The sequence below is a fragment of the Meleagris gallopavo genome, chromosome 1, assembly GCF_000146605.3.
Source record: "Meleagris gallopavo isolate NT-WF06-2002-E0010 breed Aviagen turkey brand Nicholas breeding stock chromosome 1, Turkey_5.1, whole genome shotgun sequence".
NCBI lineage: Eukaryota > Metazoa > Chordata > Aves > Galliformes > Phasianidae > Meleagris > Meleagris gallopavo.
The window spans coordinates 168,735,015-168,755,485 of record NC_015011.2 but is presented as its reverse complement, the minus strand read 5'-3'; the positions used below and the strand labels follow the sequence as shown (position 1 = coordinate 168,755,485).

The window sequence follows — 20,471 nt, the reverse complement described above, 5'->3', positions numbered from 1 at the left end:
ATAAAAACAACTTATCCTCATGCCACGCTCTAATCAAAACAACCTCCAAAAAAAGGAGTGGGAAGAAAAATAAAAAATATGTCAATCAAAGTAGAAAGGATGACATTTAATTATGCAAATTTTTCAAGTCACATTTTCATCACAAAGTAGAGAAAAAAATCTGAGTAAAGAAAGTGAATGTTTTATTTGTTTCCAAGATTTCATTATTTATAACAGGATGTAATTTATGACACAATAGATTGACACTATCATTAGCCTCAGTGCTTGGGCTGTTATTCTGTTGGCTTCCAGTTGGCAGCAAAAGTGCTCTTCTTGGAGAACCTTTGCAATTAAGAGTCCTGGTGTTACCACAGAGACACAAACACACATTTTTCAATGGCGGTGACAAACGGACTTGATTTGCTGTCATTTTGTGGCTTTAACAAATTCAGGATTCAATCTGATCTGCCTCAGGTTAATGCTGTCTAAAGGACTAGACTGTCAAAAAAAGAAAGGCATTTAAAAAACCCAACTTGTTCCAGAGCTGACACATCACAGAGCACACATCTCTCTAAGTCATTACATACAACATGAACTCAAATTTCAAAGCCACAAAACCTTCTCAGATATGAAAACCACAGTTCATACTCAATGAGGAAAGTCATACTGAGTAGTGATTTTGAAAGGACAGCTTGAAACACTAAATATTTCCAGAGGAGAAGTGTTCAGCACAAAAAATTGGCACTTCTAAGTCCCTCAGAAATTAAGGACCCAGCAAGTAATTAATGCAAAGCCATCAGAAGTTTTATAAATTTATGACCTGAGGTCTAATGCAGACTAAAATATGCCTGTGTGGGATCAAGTGTCGACTCTGTCAGCAGAACAGATTTTCTTCAGTATTCTTTGATTTTTAAGCCCCAATTTAATAAGAAATAAAAAAATTTGGAAAGACAAAGTATGACATGGACATTGAGGCTCAGGCAACACCTCTTATTTTCACATCAATGCTTGTTTGCTGTTACACAGCCTTATTGGTAGAATAAATGCCACTGCTTGGGTAACACAGAGATCATACATGAGTACAAAGCCTGGTTACAAATCTACTTTCATAAAGATTGCTTTTATGGTGAAATTTACCTTTTTTTTTTTTTTTCTTTTTCTTTTTCTTTTAAGACAGTGTATAGAACCATAGAATTGCTCAGGTTGGAAAAGACCTTAAAGATCGTCAGGTCCAACCGCAACCTAACCATACTACCCTAACACTAACAACCCTCTGCTAAATCATGTCCCTGAGCACCACATCCCAACAGATTTTAAACACGTGAATCATCTTCACCTGTTTTTTATTAAAATAAAAATCCAATAAATTTTAAAGAAATAATCAGAGTATCACAACTTGTAGCAGAGTTTTAATGAAATAGCATCCTAAGCAAAGAGCATACCTATTCACTTCCATCCCTGGGTCAGCTTGCAGACCAACAATCTCTCTCTGTGATCCCAGTCTCATGGCATCCCTCTCTTCACCTTCTTCCCCTTAATTTGAGCAGAGGACTTGCGTGCTGGCCAGCCCTCTCTTCTCCAGCCACAGCCAGCATGGGTCGCTGCCAGCTACCTGGTGCCATCCTGCACGGCACAGCATCCCCCAAACATGGCACCTTCTGTGCTGCCCACATAGTGTGCACCGCAAACTGCCCTTGGGCTCACCTCAACTTGTCTCAAGACATTTCCTCTAACAGAAACACACGATGAATCAAAGGAACAATAATTACAGGGAGCATAAAAGTGCTGAGGTAGAATTCTTTATCTTTACAACAGCTGATAAGATACTATAATAAGCACGCAAATCACAGGGGAAGTGTATGTTACACACACATAACTAAAGCCATTACATTATAGCCTGCTGGCTACCATTCAACCATATCTTGGACTCTAAGAACTCTTTTGCCATTTCTGTCTCAAAAGCAAATATCCAAGCTTTGGTTTAACTAGCTCATAATCATGCCTTCAAGGGCTTCAGCTAGATTTATGCTTCTCTGCTTCAGTGGAAGAAAGTTTGAGCATATTCTCCTATGCTTTCATATACATCAAGAAGATAGAGTCAAGACAGAGCCTCAGAATTTCTCCAGCTTGATGTTTCTTGACAAATGCATTAACTCTGTATTAAATAGTTACTTGATACTTCTCTTTCTTACCCGTCTACCCTCTACCATCCCACTGGTTCAAGTGACCTGTTTCCCACTCTCATAGCAACATGCAAGGCTTGATTCTACCCTAAGCAGAAACACCAGCATCCAGGCAACCAGGCAGAGATATGGTATTGTGATTACATGGTGTTGTGATAGCATGGGACAGAGGATCCTAGGACCACAGAGTAACTGACATTGGAAGTTACTCTGGGGACCACCTGGTTCACACCTGCCAAAGCAGGGTCCAGCAGCTCATGGCCATGCCACAGAGCTTGGCCACTCATTCACCACCGTCCAGGAGGTCCATGAAGCAACATCGAGCTGAAACAGCACGATCTCTACTGAAGCAGCAGAGGAAAAAGCCAGGTGAAATAACAGATTACAAATGGAAACCAGCAGATAGAAAGAAGCATTCAAAGAAGCCATTTGTTGTGATGGCTGCAGTAAATGTGGAATTTACTCTCTACATACTGAACTGTATATGCCACAGCGCTGTGGATCCCAGTGCAGTATTGGCCTTTTGCCTTTTTTATTTCAAACTAGACCTCAATGAATTTTGTCACAGGCTGTGCCTCCTTCTTTGCTTGATACTAGCCACTGACATTTTTTGTGTGTACGAAGTGGCATTAACACAGTACTATCACAAGGTTTTGCATATGCACATATGATCAAGAGTACATAGTCAATGTATGGCCACACATGTCTGCAAATGCAGATTTTCATGGAAAAAAACACATCTGAAAGTAAAGCAAAACACGTAAATTTGAGTGTTGAATGTTTGTCCTTTCTTTCATGTTCCCCCTTACACCACTTTGAGAAGGATGAGGTGGCATTATTAAGAATCAAACTGTCCAGATGTGTGGTTTCTCACCATCTTCAGAAAATTATTTTTCTCTCTTCTTGTTCCTTTTATTTTACTCCAAAACATATTCAGTTCTGTTCCTGCTAATGGTGTTGTTGACTTTATGAGAATCCAAAAGTGGAATAAACAGAGGATCAAACCATCATACCAAAGGGGATGCTTTGTCCATTTAGCAAGACAAGTTCAGATGAAGAAACAAGAGAAGTGCATACCTTAGTTGCAAAAAGTTTTATCTTATTTTAGGAATTTTGAACGAGACTGTTAGAATCATACCAAAAGTAACAATTGTTTCAGAGGTTGTGGATATCACTATTAAGCCTAAGGTCAAAACCATAAATTGATTTCACCTTTTCATCATACAGTGAGGTAGAGAAAGGCTACCAGCTACTGCAGATATAGATTGTAATAGGACCTGAAGGTTGGTTCTGAAATAGGAATGAAAATCTCCATCCCTATTTCCTTCTCCGTTTTTAAGAATCCTACTTTGCATATGATTCTCATGCTATACAACACAATTTGTACGAGTGTTCAGCCTGGAAGTTAGAATAATGCAATATCTCAAAAATGATGATCAATGTAATGATGCAGTTTTAGTAATAAAATCATTTGTAGTGTTGAAATGGATAATATACCTTTCCCACATTGTCCACTACAACTATAAAGTAGCACTGCACAGGAACAAGGTGCTGGAGGCACTGTTCATGCAACTTTACTCATGAGTCCTTTCAAAAGAGAGCGATTACAAAAAATATTCCATATTTTTACTCCCTGGCAATATAAAATACAGAATTTAATGAAACTAATGCTAGGATTTTCATTCTAGCTCCAGAGGATTGCATTATGGGGACAATGGCTTCTTCCTTTAATGCTAAATGGAAAAAATAGATTGGCTTTTGCCAGCTCTCCAGAAGCAATATACTAGCAGATGGGAAATGCATTCAGCACATATCTTAATTGTAATGTGAGGAAAAATTTGCTGGAATCTTCACAGATGAATGTCACAGATGATAGATAAAGTAAGATATGATGTAATGCATTGCAATTTACATAGTTCAGGAAATGCTGGGAACACATTTCTTTTTCCTGGAATGCAAAACATGTAAGCAACCGATCCTTTCTTTCAATACTTGGCTCACCTCCTCTTTCTTCTTCTAGAGTATTACATCTGGTTTTGATGTTGGAAAGATGTATCATCACCACAACTCCGATCTAAGGGCAAGCTGATATAAGAGAGTAGATGTGCCTCAACCTCCTCCAAATAAGGAGAACGATTTGCTTTTTACATTGTTTCATAAGATGAGAACTCTGAGAGGAATTTTCTCAGCTACAAACTTAATATGCTGAGATTTCAGATGCAGCACCACAGCGCCCAGATAAGTCCTCACTTTACATCATGCATCCTACAGAAAGCCAAGTCCCGCTTACTTGTGATTCTATAGCCACAGAGTCTTCTGCATCATCCATCTCTGATACAGCTCTTGCTAGTGTGTGTGCATGTGTGAGCATTCATGTGCGCAGTCACATTACTTGGGAGTTACTTTCTTTTCTCTGCATTTAGGTTGCTTTCAGCAATCACATACTATTCTATTACGAAATAAATAAATTGCTACCTCATCAAAGTGCTGAACATTTGTTCCACTATGTATCTATGTATAGAACTCCATATATATATACATATAAATATTTTTTTAGAAACATCACTGGAACCTCCACATGATTTTTAAGGCAAACAAAAGAACTCTAAAAAAGAGGCACCATTCTCTGTCCCAATACTATGCACTTTACTACGTGCATGCAGTCACTTAACTCCACAGTTCTTAAGGTACTTAGGAAAGAAATGCCTACTCTAAAACACGAAAAATGCTCAGATTTTCTGTAACTGTACCCACCAGCTCAAATCCTGCACAAATTTCCCTACAAAGAGAAGTTGTGTGCTGTTTGATAAGGGCTTTTGGACAGAAAAGTAAGAAACAAAGTTGAAGGGGAAGGGAAAAGTTTGAAGAAATACCCTATGCAGACACAGCACATCTCCAGGCTGTTCCAGCCGACAGGAGGAGAGGAAAGAGGAGGTAGGACAGGGGAAGAGGAGGGAAGAAATTTCTTCTAACAAGAAATTCCCTCCAGAGCTTGAGAAACCTTTGTATTCAGAAGTTAAACTTCTTAGTAACAATGGACCTTCAATAAAAATGTACAAAACACTAAAGTTTAGAAAACTCTCATCCAGTGTAAGAGATCTGACGAAGCACTTTTTTAAAATACGAGACCAATCCGCCTGAGCTGAAATACTTCTAAACGTGCTGACACCCAGAAATCTATTTAAAAAACACTAAGTAGTTGAAATAGGTTAAAATCTCCACAATAGTTCTAAACAACAACAAAATGCAGCAGCATCCACATCAGCAAGAACACTGTCAGAGTATGCTTGGATTGCAGTACCTTTTTTAACGTGACAGCAATGTTTGGTGCTGTGACTCTGCAAGGAATGATCATTTCTTTTCCCACCGTCATGTGTATTATTTTAGGTATATCACTGTGCATCTCTACAAATGGATTGCTTGTATCTGCGGGAAAAGAAGAAGAAGAAAAGGTTAATATATGAAATCTTCAGAGAGTGCATGGAAATTGTAACAACCTGGAAAGATCCGATCAATCCTATTTGTAATGAAAAGTCCTCAAATTACTCTTCTGCTTACTTTTATCTAAACAACTTCAGAAAAACGTTACTGAATGTTTGAAAATACATTTATCTCTAAATGTCAACACCAGTACTTCGGTATCTCCTTTAAAACGCAGGGGAATTTGCATACATTTTTTCTCATTATAGCATTGTATCTACTGCCGGAAGATGCCTTTCTTTCTTCAAGGTGTTTCTGGAGAAGTAGTTATGAGATATAAGCTGAAATTCACTTATCAGGAAACATTACGCAAGAGATGTTCATGCTCTTAACAAAGAAAATCAATGGCAGAAAATAAAATCACCAAAAAACAACACACTGACTTTGCTATGAAAACTCTATTATTCATTCATATTTCCAGCCACACTCTCAGAATATGGGCTAGCAAGAGTTAACTATTCTTCTCCTTCCCACTGTCACAATACCTATGTATCTCTTTTGTGATAAGGAAAATGCCAGGAAAGCATTTATTTCATTCAACTCAATAACGAAAGCTTGGTTGTTCGTCCCTCGAACAACCTCGTTAACAAAGGGCATTGTCATAAATAGCTTGCACTGGGAACAGGGAACACTGCTGCTGCTATTGTTTGAGCCAGTTAACAAAGAGGGGCTCAAGCCACCGGCTCTGACTCCAAATCTTCTTTGCAGGTGTTGAGATGTGAAGGTTTGGTTTGACTCAAAGTGCAAAGAGACTACCTCCAAATTCATGTAAGTTTTGGCTTTTAATTCTTGAAAAAGTGGAACACTTAGATCTTAGTTCCACGCTTATCTATGGCTCCAATGTTTTTTCAGGCAAATCCTACTATTTTCACTCAGTCAAAAGCCATACAAATAACAATGGAAATCCTTCTTGGAAAAGAAATGAGTATAACCAGCAAGAATTGACCCTTTACAAAACCTTAAACAGTAATGCTACCAGAATTCTGCATATTGACCTGCACTCAAGTAGTTCTTTAAATGCATTGCCTTTTCTTCTCCTTCATAAGTACGATCTGCACTTCCTACTGTCATAATACTGTTCTGCCCTTAGAATCTTCTTTCTTATGATATGCAAAAATACTTTTGTTTGAAACACCTAATAGGAAGAGAAGCAAATTCTACCCTAATATAGATATGAGGGAGAATCCTAAGGTCGAGTATCTTAAGTGTACCCCAGGATACTGAAAAAGTTTTCCCAAAGAGGTTTTGTGAATATGTAACATATACTATATGAAATGAGGCTATCACAATGCTTTATTTAACAATAGGTGTTAAACATTCGCCGAGATCACAAAAGGAACTTATGAGTAATGGAGGATGCATATGTAATAAAAAGTACTCTAAGGATGTGTTAGGTTAATTTCCTTTGCAATACGATTCAAGGAAAGACCAAGATTGAACCTGTTTGTAGCATGGTGAAAATAACTTTTTTTGTTTTTTTTCATGGGTCACAGCCATGGAAGAGGTCACCTGTCCCTTAACATCAACAGAAAAATAGATTTACTGCTCCCCAAAGACTTGTTCGTCTTTGTCATAAAATTAAGAGCTGCAGCCCCAAACCAGCAAGCTCTGCAAAGTACTTTCCTGTATGATAATCTCCAGATCATTCCAAGAGTGTGGAAGAGCTGCTCTGGAGATTAGCAGTGCTGTCTGCAGACATAGTGTCACCACTGACTGATGCCAACAGCAAGGCCATGGGGGCTGTGCAGTTTAGTCCATCCAAAGTCAGGGACAGGAAATGAGCACAAAACACCATGTTTAGGATTTTTTTTTCCTTTTCCAGTAGCAATGCACTTTCACATCTGAAGAAGTCAATGGAGTGCTTTATAAAAATCAACAAAATGCCTGACTCCTCTAGGTAAGCTTCAAAGCTTGGTGACAACCTTCCCCAGTAAGTTCCTGCAGTGGCATGCCAAGGCACAGGGACAGAAGGAGCTGACTCCATGCCCTATGATTCGCGTGCAGAGCTCCTATTGACATCACTGGGACTTCCGCCATGGGCCGGAGGGCAATTGATGGCCCCAAGTGCTCCAAATGCCTTCCTGCTTTTGATTAAAAGGAATACACATCATGTTTCCTAGCACAGTTTTGTTTTCATAATGAGTGTGGAGGCTTTTCCTGATTCCCTTTGATTTTATTCTCCTTCCGTCTTAATGGCCATTAGGGGATACTCAGTACTTTAAGACCAGGATCTGCTGCAGGGTCTCCCAGCATGGTGCAGACAGAGCTGAACCCACAGCACCAGAACAGAGTACACCAATGACATGGAGTTCCTTCTCTCAGTTAAATAATAGCACATCTTGCTTCTTTTTTCTTCTTTCCCTCCCATCACAGCTTTAGCAATAGCCAGTGGCTGCCACTACACTTCCTCCAAATTCTTTCCTACAGAGAGGTAAATGCCATATTTCCCCTTCCTTGGAAGTTGGCTGGGAACACATCTGGGATGATCCAAACTCCTGCCAGTGCTCTTCTGAGCCAGTTTCACATACTTTGAGGTTCTGAAAGTTCTAAACATAAAATAGTGTGCCCAGGGAAGCGGTGGAGTCACCGTCCCTGGAGGCGTTCAAGAAATTTGGAGATGTGGCACTGAAGGATGTGGTTTAGTGGGCATGGTGTTGATGGATTGACAGCTGGATGATCTTGATGGTCTTTTCTAATCCCAGTGATTCTCTGAAAAGGAACACTGTGGATCAACCACTCTTAAAGACTACATCTGAGTTCCACATTCAACTTAATCGGGATCTGGAATACAAATGAGTTGATCTTGATCTTTGAGGTTTTGTTTATTTGTTTAGCTTCAGAGTTGCTTACAAAGGTAGCAAGGTGAAGGATGGATAGCCAAAATTTTTACATATGCTAGATGTTGCTTTAAATGTCACTTTATAATATTTTTAACTGTTCCTGTAATTAATGACTGTGTACTGGTTTGACCGTGTTCCTTACAATATCTCTCACTTACAATCAACATGAAACCACAATGAACAGTCATGAAATCATTAAATCTGAAGGTCGCTTGCTATACTGTTAAAGAATATAAATAGCAGCTTTTTACAAAGCTGGTTGACAGCCAGATACAAAGTTGATAAGAGGCTTAATACAAGCAATATTATGTCTGATATCACTAACCTATCTAGGCTATTTATGGGATTTGCACAAACAACCAAATTAGCCAACTTTGAAATGTCAGATTCAGAAAAGATGGTGAGGTTCTTTATTTCCACATGCTTCAGCTATTGTGCTTGTCTTTGTTTTGTTTTTAATAATCTGAGCTATGTAAGACAGAGTGCTTACACATTTGCAAGAAAACTCTGCAGGAGTCTGAGCTCCTTGGAATCTCTGAAAGTTTGTCCTTCCAAAATACATACTTACACCTGGCTCATCAACATTTTTTTCCAGGCCAAACAAACCAAATCTCCTCACATTCACATAACAATCTTTTCCCACTCATGCCTATCCAGAAAAGTATAAACACATGAACTTGGTGAAAGTTAATCATTCAATTACCAAATTCTCCTTCCCTTTCTTGGGATTTACCTTGACTAGCTGTAGTTATCCTGACTGCATCAATAGGGTGGTTCAATGTAATTCAAGAACTTTTTCAGAATGGGAGTAGATCTCGCCTCATTTACACATCTAAAACATAGACACCCCTTTCTGAGCTACACAGCCAAACAAATTGTGGTTCAGTTCTGGAATGGGAACTGACATTACCTGACCTGTTCCAGACATCTGTTTGAGGCTGAGATTAATCATGCTCTAGGAAAGGCATCTACTTATCTACTCACAGGTAGTTGACTATGATCCTTAAGAAAAAAAATCCCATTTTGTATGGGGATAAGTATGGGAAGCACAGTGCCTTTCTATAATATGGGCTTTTCCACTCTTGCCTTGCCTTAAACTGTAAAACGATACTCTTTCTAAAACTTGAAGGAGGGATATTATGAGCTATGAATTAGTAAACATAGAAGTCAAGAAAAGAAATAAAAAAAAAAAAGGAGGGGAATACTTCATATCTGAAGCACATTCAGACGCAAAGCATTGCTAGCATAATTGCAGTGATCTCTAGGCATAGTTTGTTTTCCTTTGGGACCAGTTACATCATGCTATCATCGATGTAGGTCCACAACACAGTTAAAAAGTGGCTGCAGTTCTTATGAAAAAATACTCTCATCCACTTTAACCAGGAAATTCACACTGCAGTAATTACCATGTTCAGAGGCCCTTGGTCATTAGATCATTTTTTCAGTTACGTCCCTCCCTCATGATGGATCATTTTGAAAATGGATTTCCATTTCAGTGGCAGCCATAAGCCCTGGCGAGGAAGTGAGACCTCAGAGAGCTGCGTATGCCCCATTTGATGCTGCCAAAGCTCCTGAACCTCCTCTGCTCAACACAGTGAAGCATGATGTGAAGTCCATGTAGACACAATGACATTATAAATGTATAGCAATTAGTGGTAATTTAGATCAGTGAATCTGAGAAAGCTCGGTTTTCTAACAGGAGCCTCATTAGTCACTAAAAATATGTCTATGTACTCAGTACAGATGTAGTGCAGTTTAATCCCAACTAGTTTCTTTTTCATAACAGGGGTGCTATCATATCATTGACTCTGACAGCATAAGCCAGAAAGTACTGCTCATATATTAGAACTGTGCCAAAAGCAAAGAAAGAAAAAGCACAAGTTTCAGCAACAGCAGGCTGTTTTATGACCACATTACTTCTGAAGAAGGAAAAAGATGTTCTTCTTTACTGTTAACAGTCAAGGCATTTTGTCTTGCTACTGCTTCCATCTGAATTATTTTGACTTCAAAGCTTCTCATCTTAGAGACCCTTTTGGGGAACTATTGTGATGCCCCCCCTTGTTCTGCAGTGTACAACTTTAGGGGTTTCAGGAGTCAATCTACTCAACCTAAATGTTAAATCCATGGAGGTGGATCCAACTAGCACTCAACAACTGGACCTGCCAGGGAGATAAGACATAGTCTGCTCTGGTTGGATGCAATTCTAGAGTTTGAAAAGGCACTCAAAACCCCAGATATTTTGGTTCTCCAGAGTCTTATATTTTGAAGCAATTCGATACATTCAATAATGTTAAAGCCCTTCGTTTTGGACTGTCCAAATTGAGACACATCTGAAGTCTATTATCCAAAATTAGTGGTCATGTTTGATATTCCAGTTATCAGTAAGTATGAGCATAGCTCTCAGGACCTTTTGTTATCCAGCTCGATTTACCCCATTTGACTGAAATCCTCTCAAAGGAAGACATCCCACCTAAGATTGTCCTCAAGATTCTTCATCATGTCAGTGATGAGAAACACATATCAGAAAGTACTTTTCTTCTCTCTGTTAAGTACAGAAATAGAATAGACAACTAACTTAGCCCAAAGGTGTGGTTTTAAAACAGAATATTTTAATTGGTGCTTGACTGAAGTATGAGTAAATGTCTTTGCAAGGAGAAGTATGTGGCAAGAAACATGCACAGTGGGAGAGTGAGGAGAGAAAAAGAGAAGAACTGTGACTAAGTGATGGGCTAATATCTGAAGTCAAGTACTTCACTTAAAAATTCTCTGATGCAGTAGAACTAAAACATTGATCTTGTATACTAATTGCTGAAAGCTATCGTCATCACAGGAAGTAGCAACAATTAAACTTGAATCAAATTTGGTTCAAATTCCTGCAACTATCTAAACTTGCTATATTAATGTAATTGGACTTACTTGTTTTACTCCTTTACGTCATGGGAACAGGTGATCAAAGGCAAAGGAAGACAGAGATGAGAACAAAGAATAAAGAGGACTGGAAATTTTTGAAGAAGAAAGAAAATGAATGAGCTCCAACAATTGGAGAAGAGTGCCTTGGAACTACAGGAATTAAAGCAGACAGAAAAAAAAAAAGCCTTTAGAAACATTCTTGGGGAAATCTGTGTAGGTTTCAAAACAGCCTGCTCCTAGTCTGCGGCTTTTTAACTGTCTTTTTTTTTTACATAATGATTTCTTTCCAAGTAGAAAACTACCCGTGTCTTACTCCAATGTATACAGTGAGAATTCATTACACATCTTTTCCTTTAATTTACAGATTGCAATTGTGCAACAAAACAAAGATCAGAGCAGTTTTGGAACCAGCACAGTGGAGAAATTGGCACAAAGGCTTATGTTTCATTTTGGATTTTTCCCTTGGCTCATGGTAGAAGTCAGGATATCAGCTTTCTTAGAGCAAAATCCAAGGCTCTTGAGAAGCTTCATTTCCCTTGGTTGACGTCTCAATTCCTGAGCTGTATGTGGTCAAGGATAGCTGTGGCACTCACTCCACTGTGCAACTCAGTAGTGACCTCTCCAGCTAAAAGCAAGGTGGTGTCAGGACTAGCTCCTGAGCAAAATGTCGCCAGCCTACTGGTTCTTGAATACCCAAACACTGCATTTCATCACTTAACACAGAAATGTGTTAAGACATCCCAAGAAATGTGGGATTTGCAGTTTCCTTCTTATCACCTTGCATCTTGTTTTTGTCTGCAGAAGCTCGCCTTTTGCTGTAGCATATTCTCACAAAGGATTTACTGGATTTACTCTGTTTCTTTTTTTTTTTTTTCCCCTCTCCCCTTAATCCAGTTCATTTTCAGTATCATTCTAATTACGGAAATGAATAGCGTTTTTAAAACAATCAGTGATGACTTCCTGTACAAACAATATCAGCTTTCCTGATTTGGACCCTGTGTTTGTAAATAGCAACTATTTGTTCTCATCTGCAGCATGCTAAAACATGGGAAACAGGCACCTTGGGGATCCACATGGAGCTAATATGGGAAATGGACTGACACAACGTCCTGCCACAGGAAACAATACAAACCTAGGAGGGACCTGACTCTTACAAATGTTTATTTCCTAAGTACCCAAAATCTTCTTTAAAATAAAACTAAACTCAATAAAGATAGTCTTAACAGAGCATTTTACTATCCTCTTTTCTCTGCCACTCAACTCAGGTAATTGAATTTCATGTATGCTTAAACTTATATTAAGTGATGCCTTATTTTCTTTCCAATGTTAATGGAACACTGATCAGAACGGGCTACTTTTGGTACTCAGAGTCTTGTTTCTTTTCAATTTGCTCAAAATTTCTCCCTGAAATTGTACCTTTTCTCACCTTGGGGCAGAGCGGGTCTTTCAACAGTCATTACATGAGCAGCCTCCTTTGTCATCAGTAGATTACCAAACTCATATATACACTTCGTGAGACACAATCAACATTTAAGTGTTATGAAATTGTCTTTCAATCAAAAATTTTGTCAAATTCCACAAACTAATGTGCCAAAGATGTCAAAGCTTGCTACAGGATAGTCCCTTCCACATTTTACTGATTTTGGTCAGGAAAGGAAGGATGAAAACATAATCTAAAGCAATTTCAATGGCAATATCAGTGTTTAATAGCCACTCTTTAAAAAAATCAAATTAATTATGGCATTCAGGTTTTCTGCTTTATCTTTAACAGATTTTTGGAGGAAGCTCAGGGGTTGTCCAAAAGCTACTTATTTAATGACATATCTGTCTTCTGACATGCAGATTAGGCAGATTAACTGATTCACGTGTATCTAATTGAGGTTTTCTTTTGGGTGCACAGAAGCCAATCACAGTTCAGGAAGCAGTGAAGAGTTAGGATGACCAACTGTGTCTTCAATTTGTAATAATTCAGGATCCAGAAAAATTAACATGTCAAACAGAAAGGAGACCAAGAGAACATGAAGGAAACTCATATAATATAAATTGGGTTAACAGAGAGGTTCTCAGTCGGGGCCACAACTGTCCTTGCTCTACTCACATCGTAAATGGAGAGCACTGTGGGTAGATTTCAACTAAATATAAGGTCCAAGGTACGAGGTTCAATGAGGTCCCATAGTGGGAAACTCAGAGAAATTATTCAAAAAAACTGTAAATGTTCCTAGGCAGAAGCAAATGTTGATTGCTAAAAAAGATAACCTACTTTCACCGTGCCTTTTTTGATGCATCTGTCATTGGATATCCAGTGAATTACAGGTAAGTAGTTGGGTGAGGGAAATACTACAGTATATTTCAGATGAAACAGAGCTGGATGAACAGTATGAATTATTCAGAAAGTATCAGTAAGGCAACACACAATAACGGGGAGAGCTATCTTATTTTCTGTCTCTGTAGTGAGCGGCCCATTTGGTTCTGATTTTCCATAGCATCAGTCCCACTCTCTGTGTCACAGACTGAAAACAAAGGCTAATTCACTCTGATGTGAACTCATTAGAAGCAGCAGACACATCATTTGGAAAAGTTCCAGTTGCATATTCTCTCTAATACAGGCTTCCAAAATCTGTGAATCCAGATACCCCATAGTAATCTGTTAACTTTTTGCTTAAAAATTTGAGAAAATCTAAAATATACAATACAGTGATAAAGCCAAGAGTTTAATAATTTCTTCTTTTACCGTTGTTCATTTTGAATTTAGCTGTTTTGAGAAGTGTCTGATTAATATCCTGGAAGAAGACAGGATCAGAAAGCAATTTCTGTTATAGCCTGACTGACCTAATTCCAGCATTTCCCATATATTGCACAATACTTGTTTGCTGAACACAATTCTGTATTTATTTTGAATCCAATTATTCTAGATTTTTACAATTGGTGTAACATGAGCTGCAGAGCACTTTTCTGAATGTGACTTACATGCAAATATTAATTTTATGTAGCGTGAGAAAATTCAATGATCTAGAAAGACAGCTTTAGCATCTTTCTGTCTTGAAATGCACAGTCTTAGGCTAGTTAAAGTTGACATTGCACCAGATAAATGGTTTCCACCAGTCATCCTCTGATTAAGACATACATGATTTCACAAAATCACTTCTAGTGTACATTCATGTGGAGCTCAAGTTACTCCAGAGGTCTAGTTGGGTTTGGTATTTTTCTTTCTTCATTTTATCTTAAATACTAAAGCACGCTTTCCAAAGCTCGTAATACATACATAAAACAGTAAATTATCATGACATTTATGAAGCCGAAAGTATAATTCAAAATGCTACTATTTAAACACAACTGATGTGCATTTTTTTAATCCATTTTGCTGCACTGAAAAAAAAACACAACAAAAAAAACTAAGAAGCATTAAAAAAAAGAGAGATCCTACCATTGATAAATACGTAGACTATAGATTCCCTCTTCTTTTTCACTGGACTCGTTGGGTATCTGCAGCTATATCTTCCAGTGTCACTTGCTTGAGTTCTGCTCAAGGTCAGAGTGCTGCAGGACTGTGTCCCATTCCTTCCACAGGCATACTTAGTTACATTCAGCCTTTTGCTGTCCTTACTTAGAGTTTCAGGCAAAGACCATGAATGAAGCATTTCCCCCCTGCAAATAGAGATAAGGAAGCAGAAACAATTATGTTGGGCTGCAGTGATACAGCTCCAGTTCCCAAGCTTTCTGTTTTATTATATTAGGCTATTTCTGGGGTTCTCTTTTATCTTGTTTTCCAAAAACAACAAAGAAACAACAAAGAACTACTAAACAATTGCCATTGAAGTTCACTCCCCATCTTTCCCTGCACCCCCACACCATTTTTTTTTTCATTTTAAATTTCAGCTAAAAAAATAAATAAATAAAAAGTATCAGGTATATGAATTCTCAGCCAAATTATGAGAAGCCAGCTCAGCTAGTTACCTGCATGTGAGATTTAAAGGCTGGCCTGCTTGAACAATGTGTTGTCTGCCATTCACACTCAGCACAGGAACTTTTAATTTTGATCCTGAAGTCGATCCTAGAAAAACAAAGAAGAAAGGCATTAACAATGACAAATCATCCAGCTCCAAGTCCACTCACATTTAGGATGCTACATTGGAAGGAGAAAGCAAAGCAAAGGCAGTGCCTCCCTTACCACACATACTCCTCTCCTCTGGGCAAAATCATGCTGCTCTGACTCAGAACTGGTATCCTTCTATGAAAGAATCACTCAGGAAAGCAAGAAGACATGGAAGCAATGCAAGATTTGGTCAACAATTTTATTCTCAAGTTGTTCACTGAGTGAATCTTGAAGAAAGCTCAGGACCTTGTGTCTGCACAATGAACCAGGGAAGTGTGTCCTCCAGCACTGCTGGCTGTGTTTCCTTAGGAAATGCTGCAATGGCAGCCTCTTGAATAGTTGGCCACAACCAGACATTGACCTCTGAGATCCCGAACTCTCACTCAAACACCTCACTGCAAAGCTGAGAATGCTTTGGAAGGAGGCAAACGGGATTTAGGACCTTCCCTTCCTGTCTCTGAAGGTCACAGTGCTGTCACACCACAGTCCCTCGCTAGCTGCAGGCTTCCTTAAGTAAAGTGGTGACAAAAGACAACTGGAGAGCTGTACAGTAAATTTTAAGAAAAAGTACCTGACCTGCTGCTTGCTGAGAAAGCGAATGTGCCAACAAATCTCCCATCTTGGCCAGACCATTCCGATGCGATGAGTGAAACTCTGCATACCTGAGTATCAGTATAGCATGGGGTGGCTTGGGATGCTTGAAAACATCAAGGCAGATTTCTTGCAAGTTGTGTGTTAGCAACTTTTAGAAAGTCAATGAGAAAGGATGGACAGAAGAACAGAGGACTGCAGAACCTTCTTGTGCAGTAAGCCAACAAGTGGCAGGAAGGTGTAATCTTTATCTTTGCACCATAATAGGCTATTGCCACAAAAGCTTTCATGGCAAGCAGAGAGAAATGCATGGCCAGGCAAAGAAGCAGTCCTTGATCCTACTGCCTCGCACTGACAGCAAAGTGTTCCAGAATCAAGGAACATAAATATTTTGCAAGATTTAAAATCAGTTCAAGTCTAAACCTGGACCTGACTGCAATTTGTGAAGATTTTAGTGTTGTGAGAGAAGATTAGAGAGTACTCCAGCTCTCTTCACTTCAAGAGAAAATATTTAATTTTCAACACATGAAAGAAGCAGGGCTGTGTAAACAAGGGTACTCTGGATTTTCCTCTAGAACTCAGTCAATCTTGAGTTTAGCTACTTCAAACCTTTCTAAGAGGTTTCTACCACAGCCAAATGCCAACAGCCATGTGTATCACACACAGTAGAAATAGGTGAGATCCATGTGGCTGTTGTGAATGACCGCTGGGAAATCCAATCTTGCAGGAACTGTAGAAGGAACTATAAGGCAACAGCTCTAGCTGAGTTTGGCCACTAAATATTGAATGGACAAACTCTGTTCAACTGGATGCTCCAAATCCAGCAACTTTTACTCAGCAGTTCTGCATCTGAGGATGAGAACTTCAATCTGTGAAAAACCTAGAAAGCAAGTCTCCACTTTTGGGAAGTGATGCTAAAGTACAAGGATTTTGTATAAAAGGTAATGAAGCGCTGCCTTCATTTGCTCTTGTTTAGTTTTTCTTGGAAGTGCCAGCTGTTCTCAATTGTCAGTACGTATTTCCTACAGTAGCTCTGGCTATCCTGTACATATTAACATCCATCTCTGAATTTTCTTCTCTCAGAAGAAAATTTAAAGTGTACACTAAGTTATAGCCCAAGCTAGAACAAGCAAGGGCTTCAAGTAAGGGCATAACAAGTTTTCAGAACAAAGAAAAGTTTTCAGGACTTTACCATAAGTATTACCAGAAATTTGAATAGTGATACAGTACAAAAACACAAACTTCCCCAAGATTTGTCTGGAAAAATCAGACCTTGCCCTATAAATGAATACATTCTTCCAGCTGCTAGCAGGAGAGAGAGAAAGGATGCAGAAAATCTTTGGAGAAGCTATTTGTTATGTGGTATCTTGCAGGCGTACATTTTGCTCACCTACCATTTAAGGATCTCAACTCTGAAATTGTGGGTCTGCCAAATAGCACACCGTGCTTTTATGGGGTAGTCTCTTGTAGATGCATGCAGCCTCTGAGTCTACTGACTTCCAGTTCTGAAATAACGTCCCTGAAGCTAAATGCCGAGAACCTGAGATAAGACCTGTACTTCTCTCATCATTCTAGTATCAGAGGATGAGATGCTCCATGTTGGGTGCAGGGCTTTGCTCAGCACTGCAGGAAGCACCCTGCCAGCAGCAAAGGCAGCCAGCAGCAGCATGTTTGCCTGACCCATGCCGGGTCCATGAGACCAGACCTGGGAACGGGGGCTGCTGTTGTTTTCCAAGTCTGCCAAAGGTAAAGGGCAAGAAAGCATCATAAAGGTTACAAACTTTTATCTTGGTAGCTCTATGTAGATATAAGAAAAGACTCCCACATACAAATCTCAAGATTTGTCTTAAATTAAGCATACGGAACATGACAGCTGGGTAGCACATGGCCTTAGAGTTATTAAAATCAAATGAAAAGAAAAAAATCATAATTTTTTCACCCTTACCCTTTGGACAAAAAAGAAAGCCAGATATGCCAGGTATGTCTTGAAGCTTTTGCCCTCCTACACATACTACATGTTTCTAAAAGACACCACAGCATTTGTAAATACTATGGGTGTGATCTTAAGGAGCTTAGGTTTTGTCTATCTTTGCTCCTCTTGATATAAGCCAGAGTTACACCATTGATTCCAAGTACATTTCAGACACAACTACAATATTAAACCACATTAGTATTCAAGACCTAGTATCAGTGTATTTGGTATCATAAATCAGATTTTTTATGTATTCATTAATTCAGCTTTCCACTAACAAAAAGCTGAAGAAAAAGATGATATTTCTGGCCAAAACAAGACAATACTTTTACCAGCAGAGATGCTTAGTCTGAAGAAAAATAACTTAATTGGACATCCTACCTACTTATGGGTCATTAGCTTTGTTACATTTTCAAATGCTCCAAAACTGACGCAGACTACAAATGCAATGGAGTTTGACATGTTTACTAGAAAAGAAAAGGAAAGGAGAATAGCAAGGAAATTCCCACTGTCAATATTTAGAAGTGGATTATGCCTTCTCTGTATCTTTTCTGGGCATTTTACTTGACACTGTCTTTTCTGAAGGGTCATGGCTCAACAGGACACATTCACTTATCATTATGCCTGTCACTAGGCGACCATCAGCAACCTACCCTCACACTGACCTACATTGGGGGGTGCAACTTCTTTTCAACTGACAACAAGAGAACTAATTAATCCTGATAACTGAGGAATCTCTCCTCATAAGGAGGAGAAAGGGGTTATTTTCCTGCATATTCTATTTGGTTTGGAAGGCTTATTACATATATGTATGAGAGTCAGCCAATATGATTGCTTAATTAACAAGCAAACATCAATTTAGACTGCAGAAGTTAGTCTGTTTAAAATTAATTATGGAAGGAGTTTTTTCTTAGTGAAAGCAGAGGGTGTAATCTATAATTTGCAAAGAAACAAAAGAATGAGCTTTGTTCAACTATTTTCTGCCTTGCAAAAAAGCAATGCTCTTTCTGAATGAACAGAACTTTGAATCGTGTTAACCAAAAACACAGGCTACAAGTAATTAAACAAAAAAGATAAAATAGCTGAACCTGCGTATATTTTCCATGATGTGCAAGTTCAGTTCTACAGACATCCAAGTAACCACGCATACATGATCAACCTTCCACCGATTCTGGATAAATTTCAGTTTCTCCTAAAAGAACAGATTCACTGAACTCAAAATCGGGATCATGTACTGGATTATTGCCTCTGTTCTAATTTTTCCAGCTGTACTTTTAAATTTTCTTTTTATGAACTTTGAATTTCTGTAACCTTAGACTAAAGAAAGTAAATTCAAAAGATAACTCTATGCCTTAGTTCAAAGAAACAAACTACATTAGAAGTTATTAGAAACTGCCCTGAGGTGAACAGGGTTGGTGGTCTTCAACATCCTTTTCATAATTTGAGGCTAAGTGATCTTCCAGCCACCACAATTATCCTGAACATGTTGACTAATCTGTTTTCACCTGCACAATGAGAGGTTAAAGAGAATGTTCCGTTTATCTTTGCAGCTTCAGTGTATATAAAGAATCTGACCTCCTAGGTTTAAAGTGCCATCTGTGAGCAATAAAGTTATCCATCAAGAAGTAATTGCTTCAGTCATCGTTGGATTTGCACGTGTGTTAAAGCTGGTTAAACATAACCAATTATTTGTGATTTTTACCACCAAATATCATCTCCTCATGATTCAAACACATTCTGCAAAAATGTATTTTGCATGAGACAGTTGTGAACTGGAAATGGAATGCACGTGGTATCTTAATTGGGTCTTCACCTCTCCATGCTCCTTAAGTTGCAGGTCATTCAGATCAAATGCAGCGTAGGACTTCACTCTTGCTATGATCACTTCCTTGTGAGTCATCCCATTGAAGGGAATGGGGACACCTACACATATGCAACTGTAGGAAATTGTAGAATCTGGCCAGAATGGTCAGGAGCACTCAGAGGGCTGACCTTCAGTGTGTTTCCAGTGAAATAAGTTAATGACCTGCACATTAGCCAGAACAAAGCCACAAGTGAATCTCATACAGGGTATATGGCTTTACTTCAATTTGTAAAATCTGGGATAGTGGGAGCTTTCCTTATTTCAAAGTTCTCCTTCTAAGCTGCTATATCACCATCTCTTCTAAAGGTACTTTGGAGGAGGGCAAATACAGCCTTTGTTTTTTTCAGTCACACAGTCGTATCTGTCCATAAGAACATTGTTTCTATCATGCCAAATCACTCCATATAAGAAGGAAAGAACTTCTTGTAAACTCCGAAGAGCTATTTTAAGCTGTGGTTAACATCCTATCATAATGAGAACAACTGACCAACAGTTCCCCATAGTTTAATCAACACTAAAATTCCCACCAGCTTCAATACTTGCATTTATAAGACGCACA

The 20,471-nt window shown here is 38.7% G+C and overlaps 1 protein-coding gene across 1 annotated transcript in view; it reads right to left on the bottom strand.

Moving 5' to 3' along the window:
* LOC104917577 (vascular endothelial growth factor receptor 1-like) overlaps positions 1–16,104 on the bottom strand; it is a 51,832-nt gene extending 35,728 nt beyond the window's left edge. Inside the window, exons 1-4 of the mRNA XM_010728981.2 lie at positions 16,062–16,104; positions 15,347–15,443; positions 14,817–15,037; positions 5,464–5,588 (exon numbers count right to left, since the gene is read on the bottom strand). Of these exons, the coding sequence (XP_010727283.1) occupies positions 5,464–5,588; positions 14,817–15,037; positions 15,347–15,443; positions 16,062–16,104 (486 nt within the window). The remainder of the gene's footprint in view (positions 1–5,463; positions 5,589–14,816; positions 15,038–15,346; positions 15,444–16,061) is intronic.
* Positions 16,105–20,471: the final 4,367 nt, after the last annotated feature.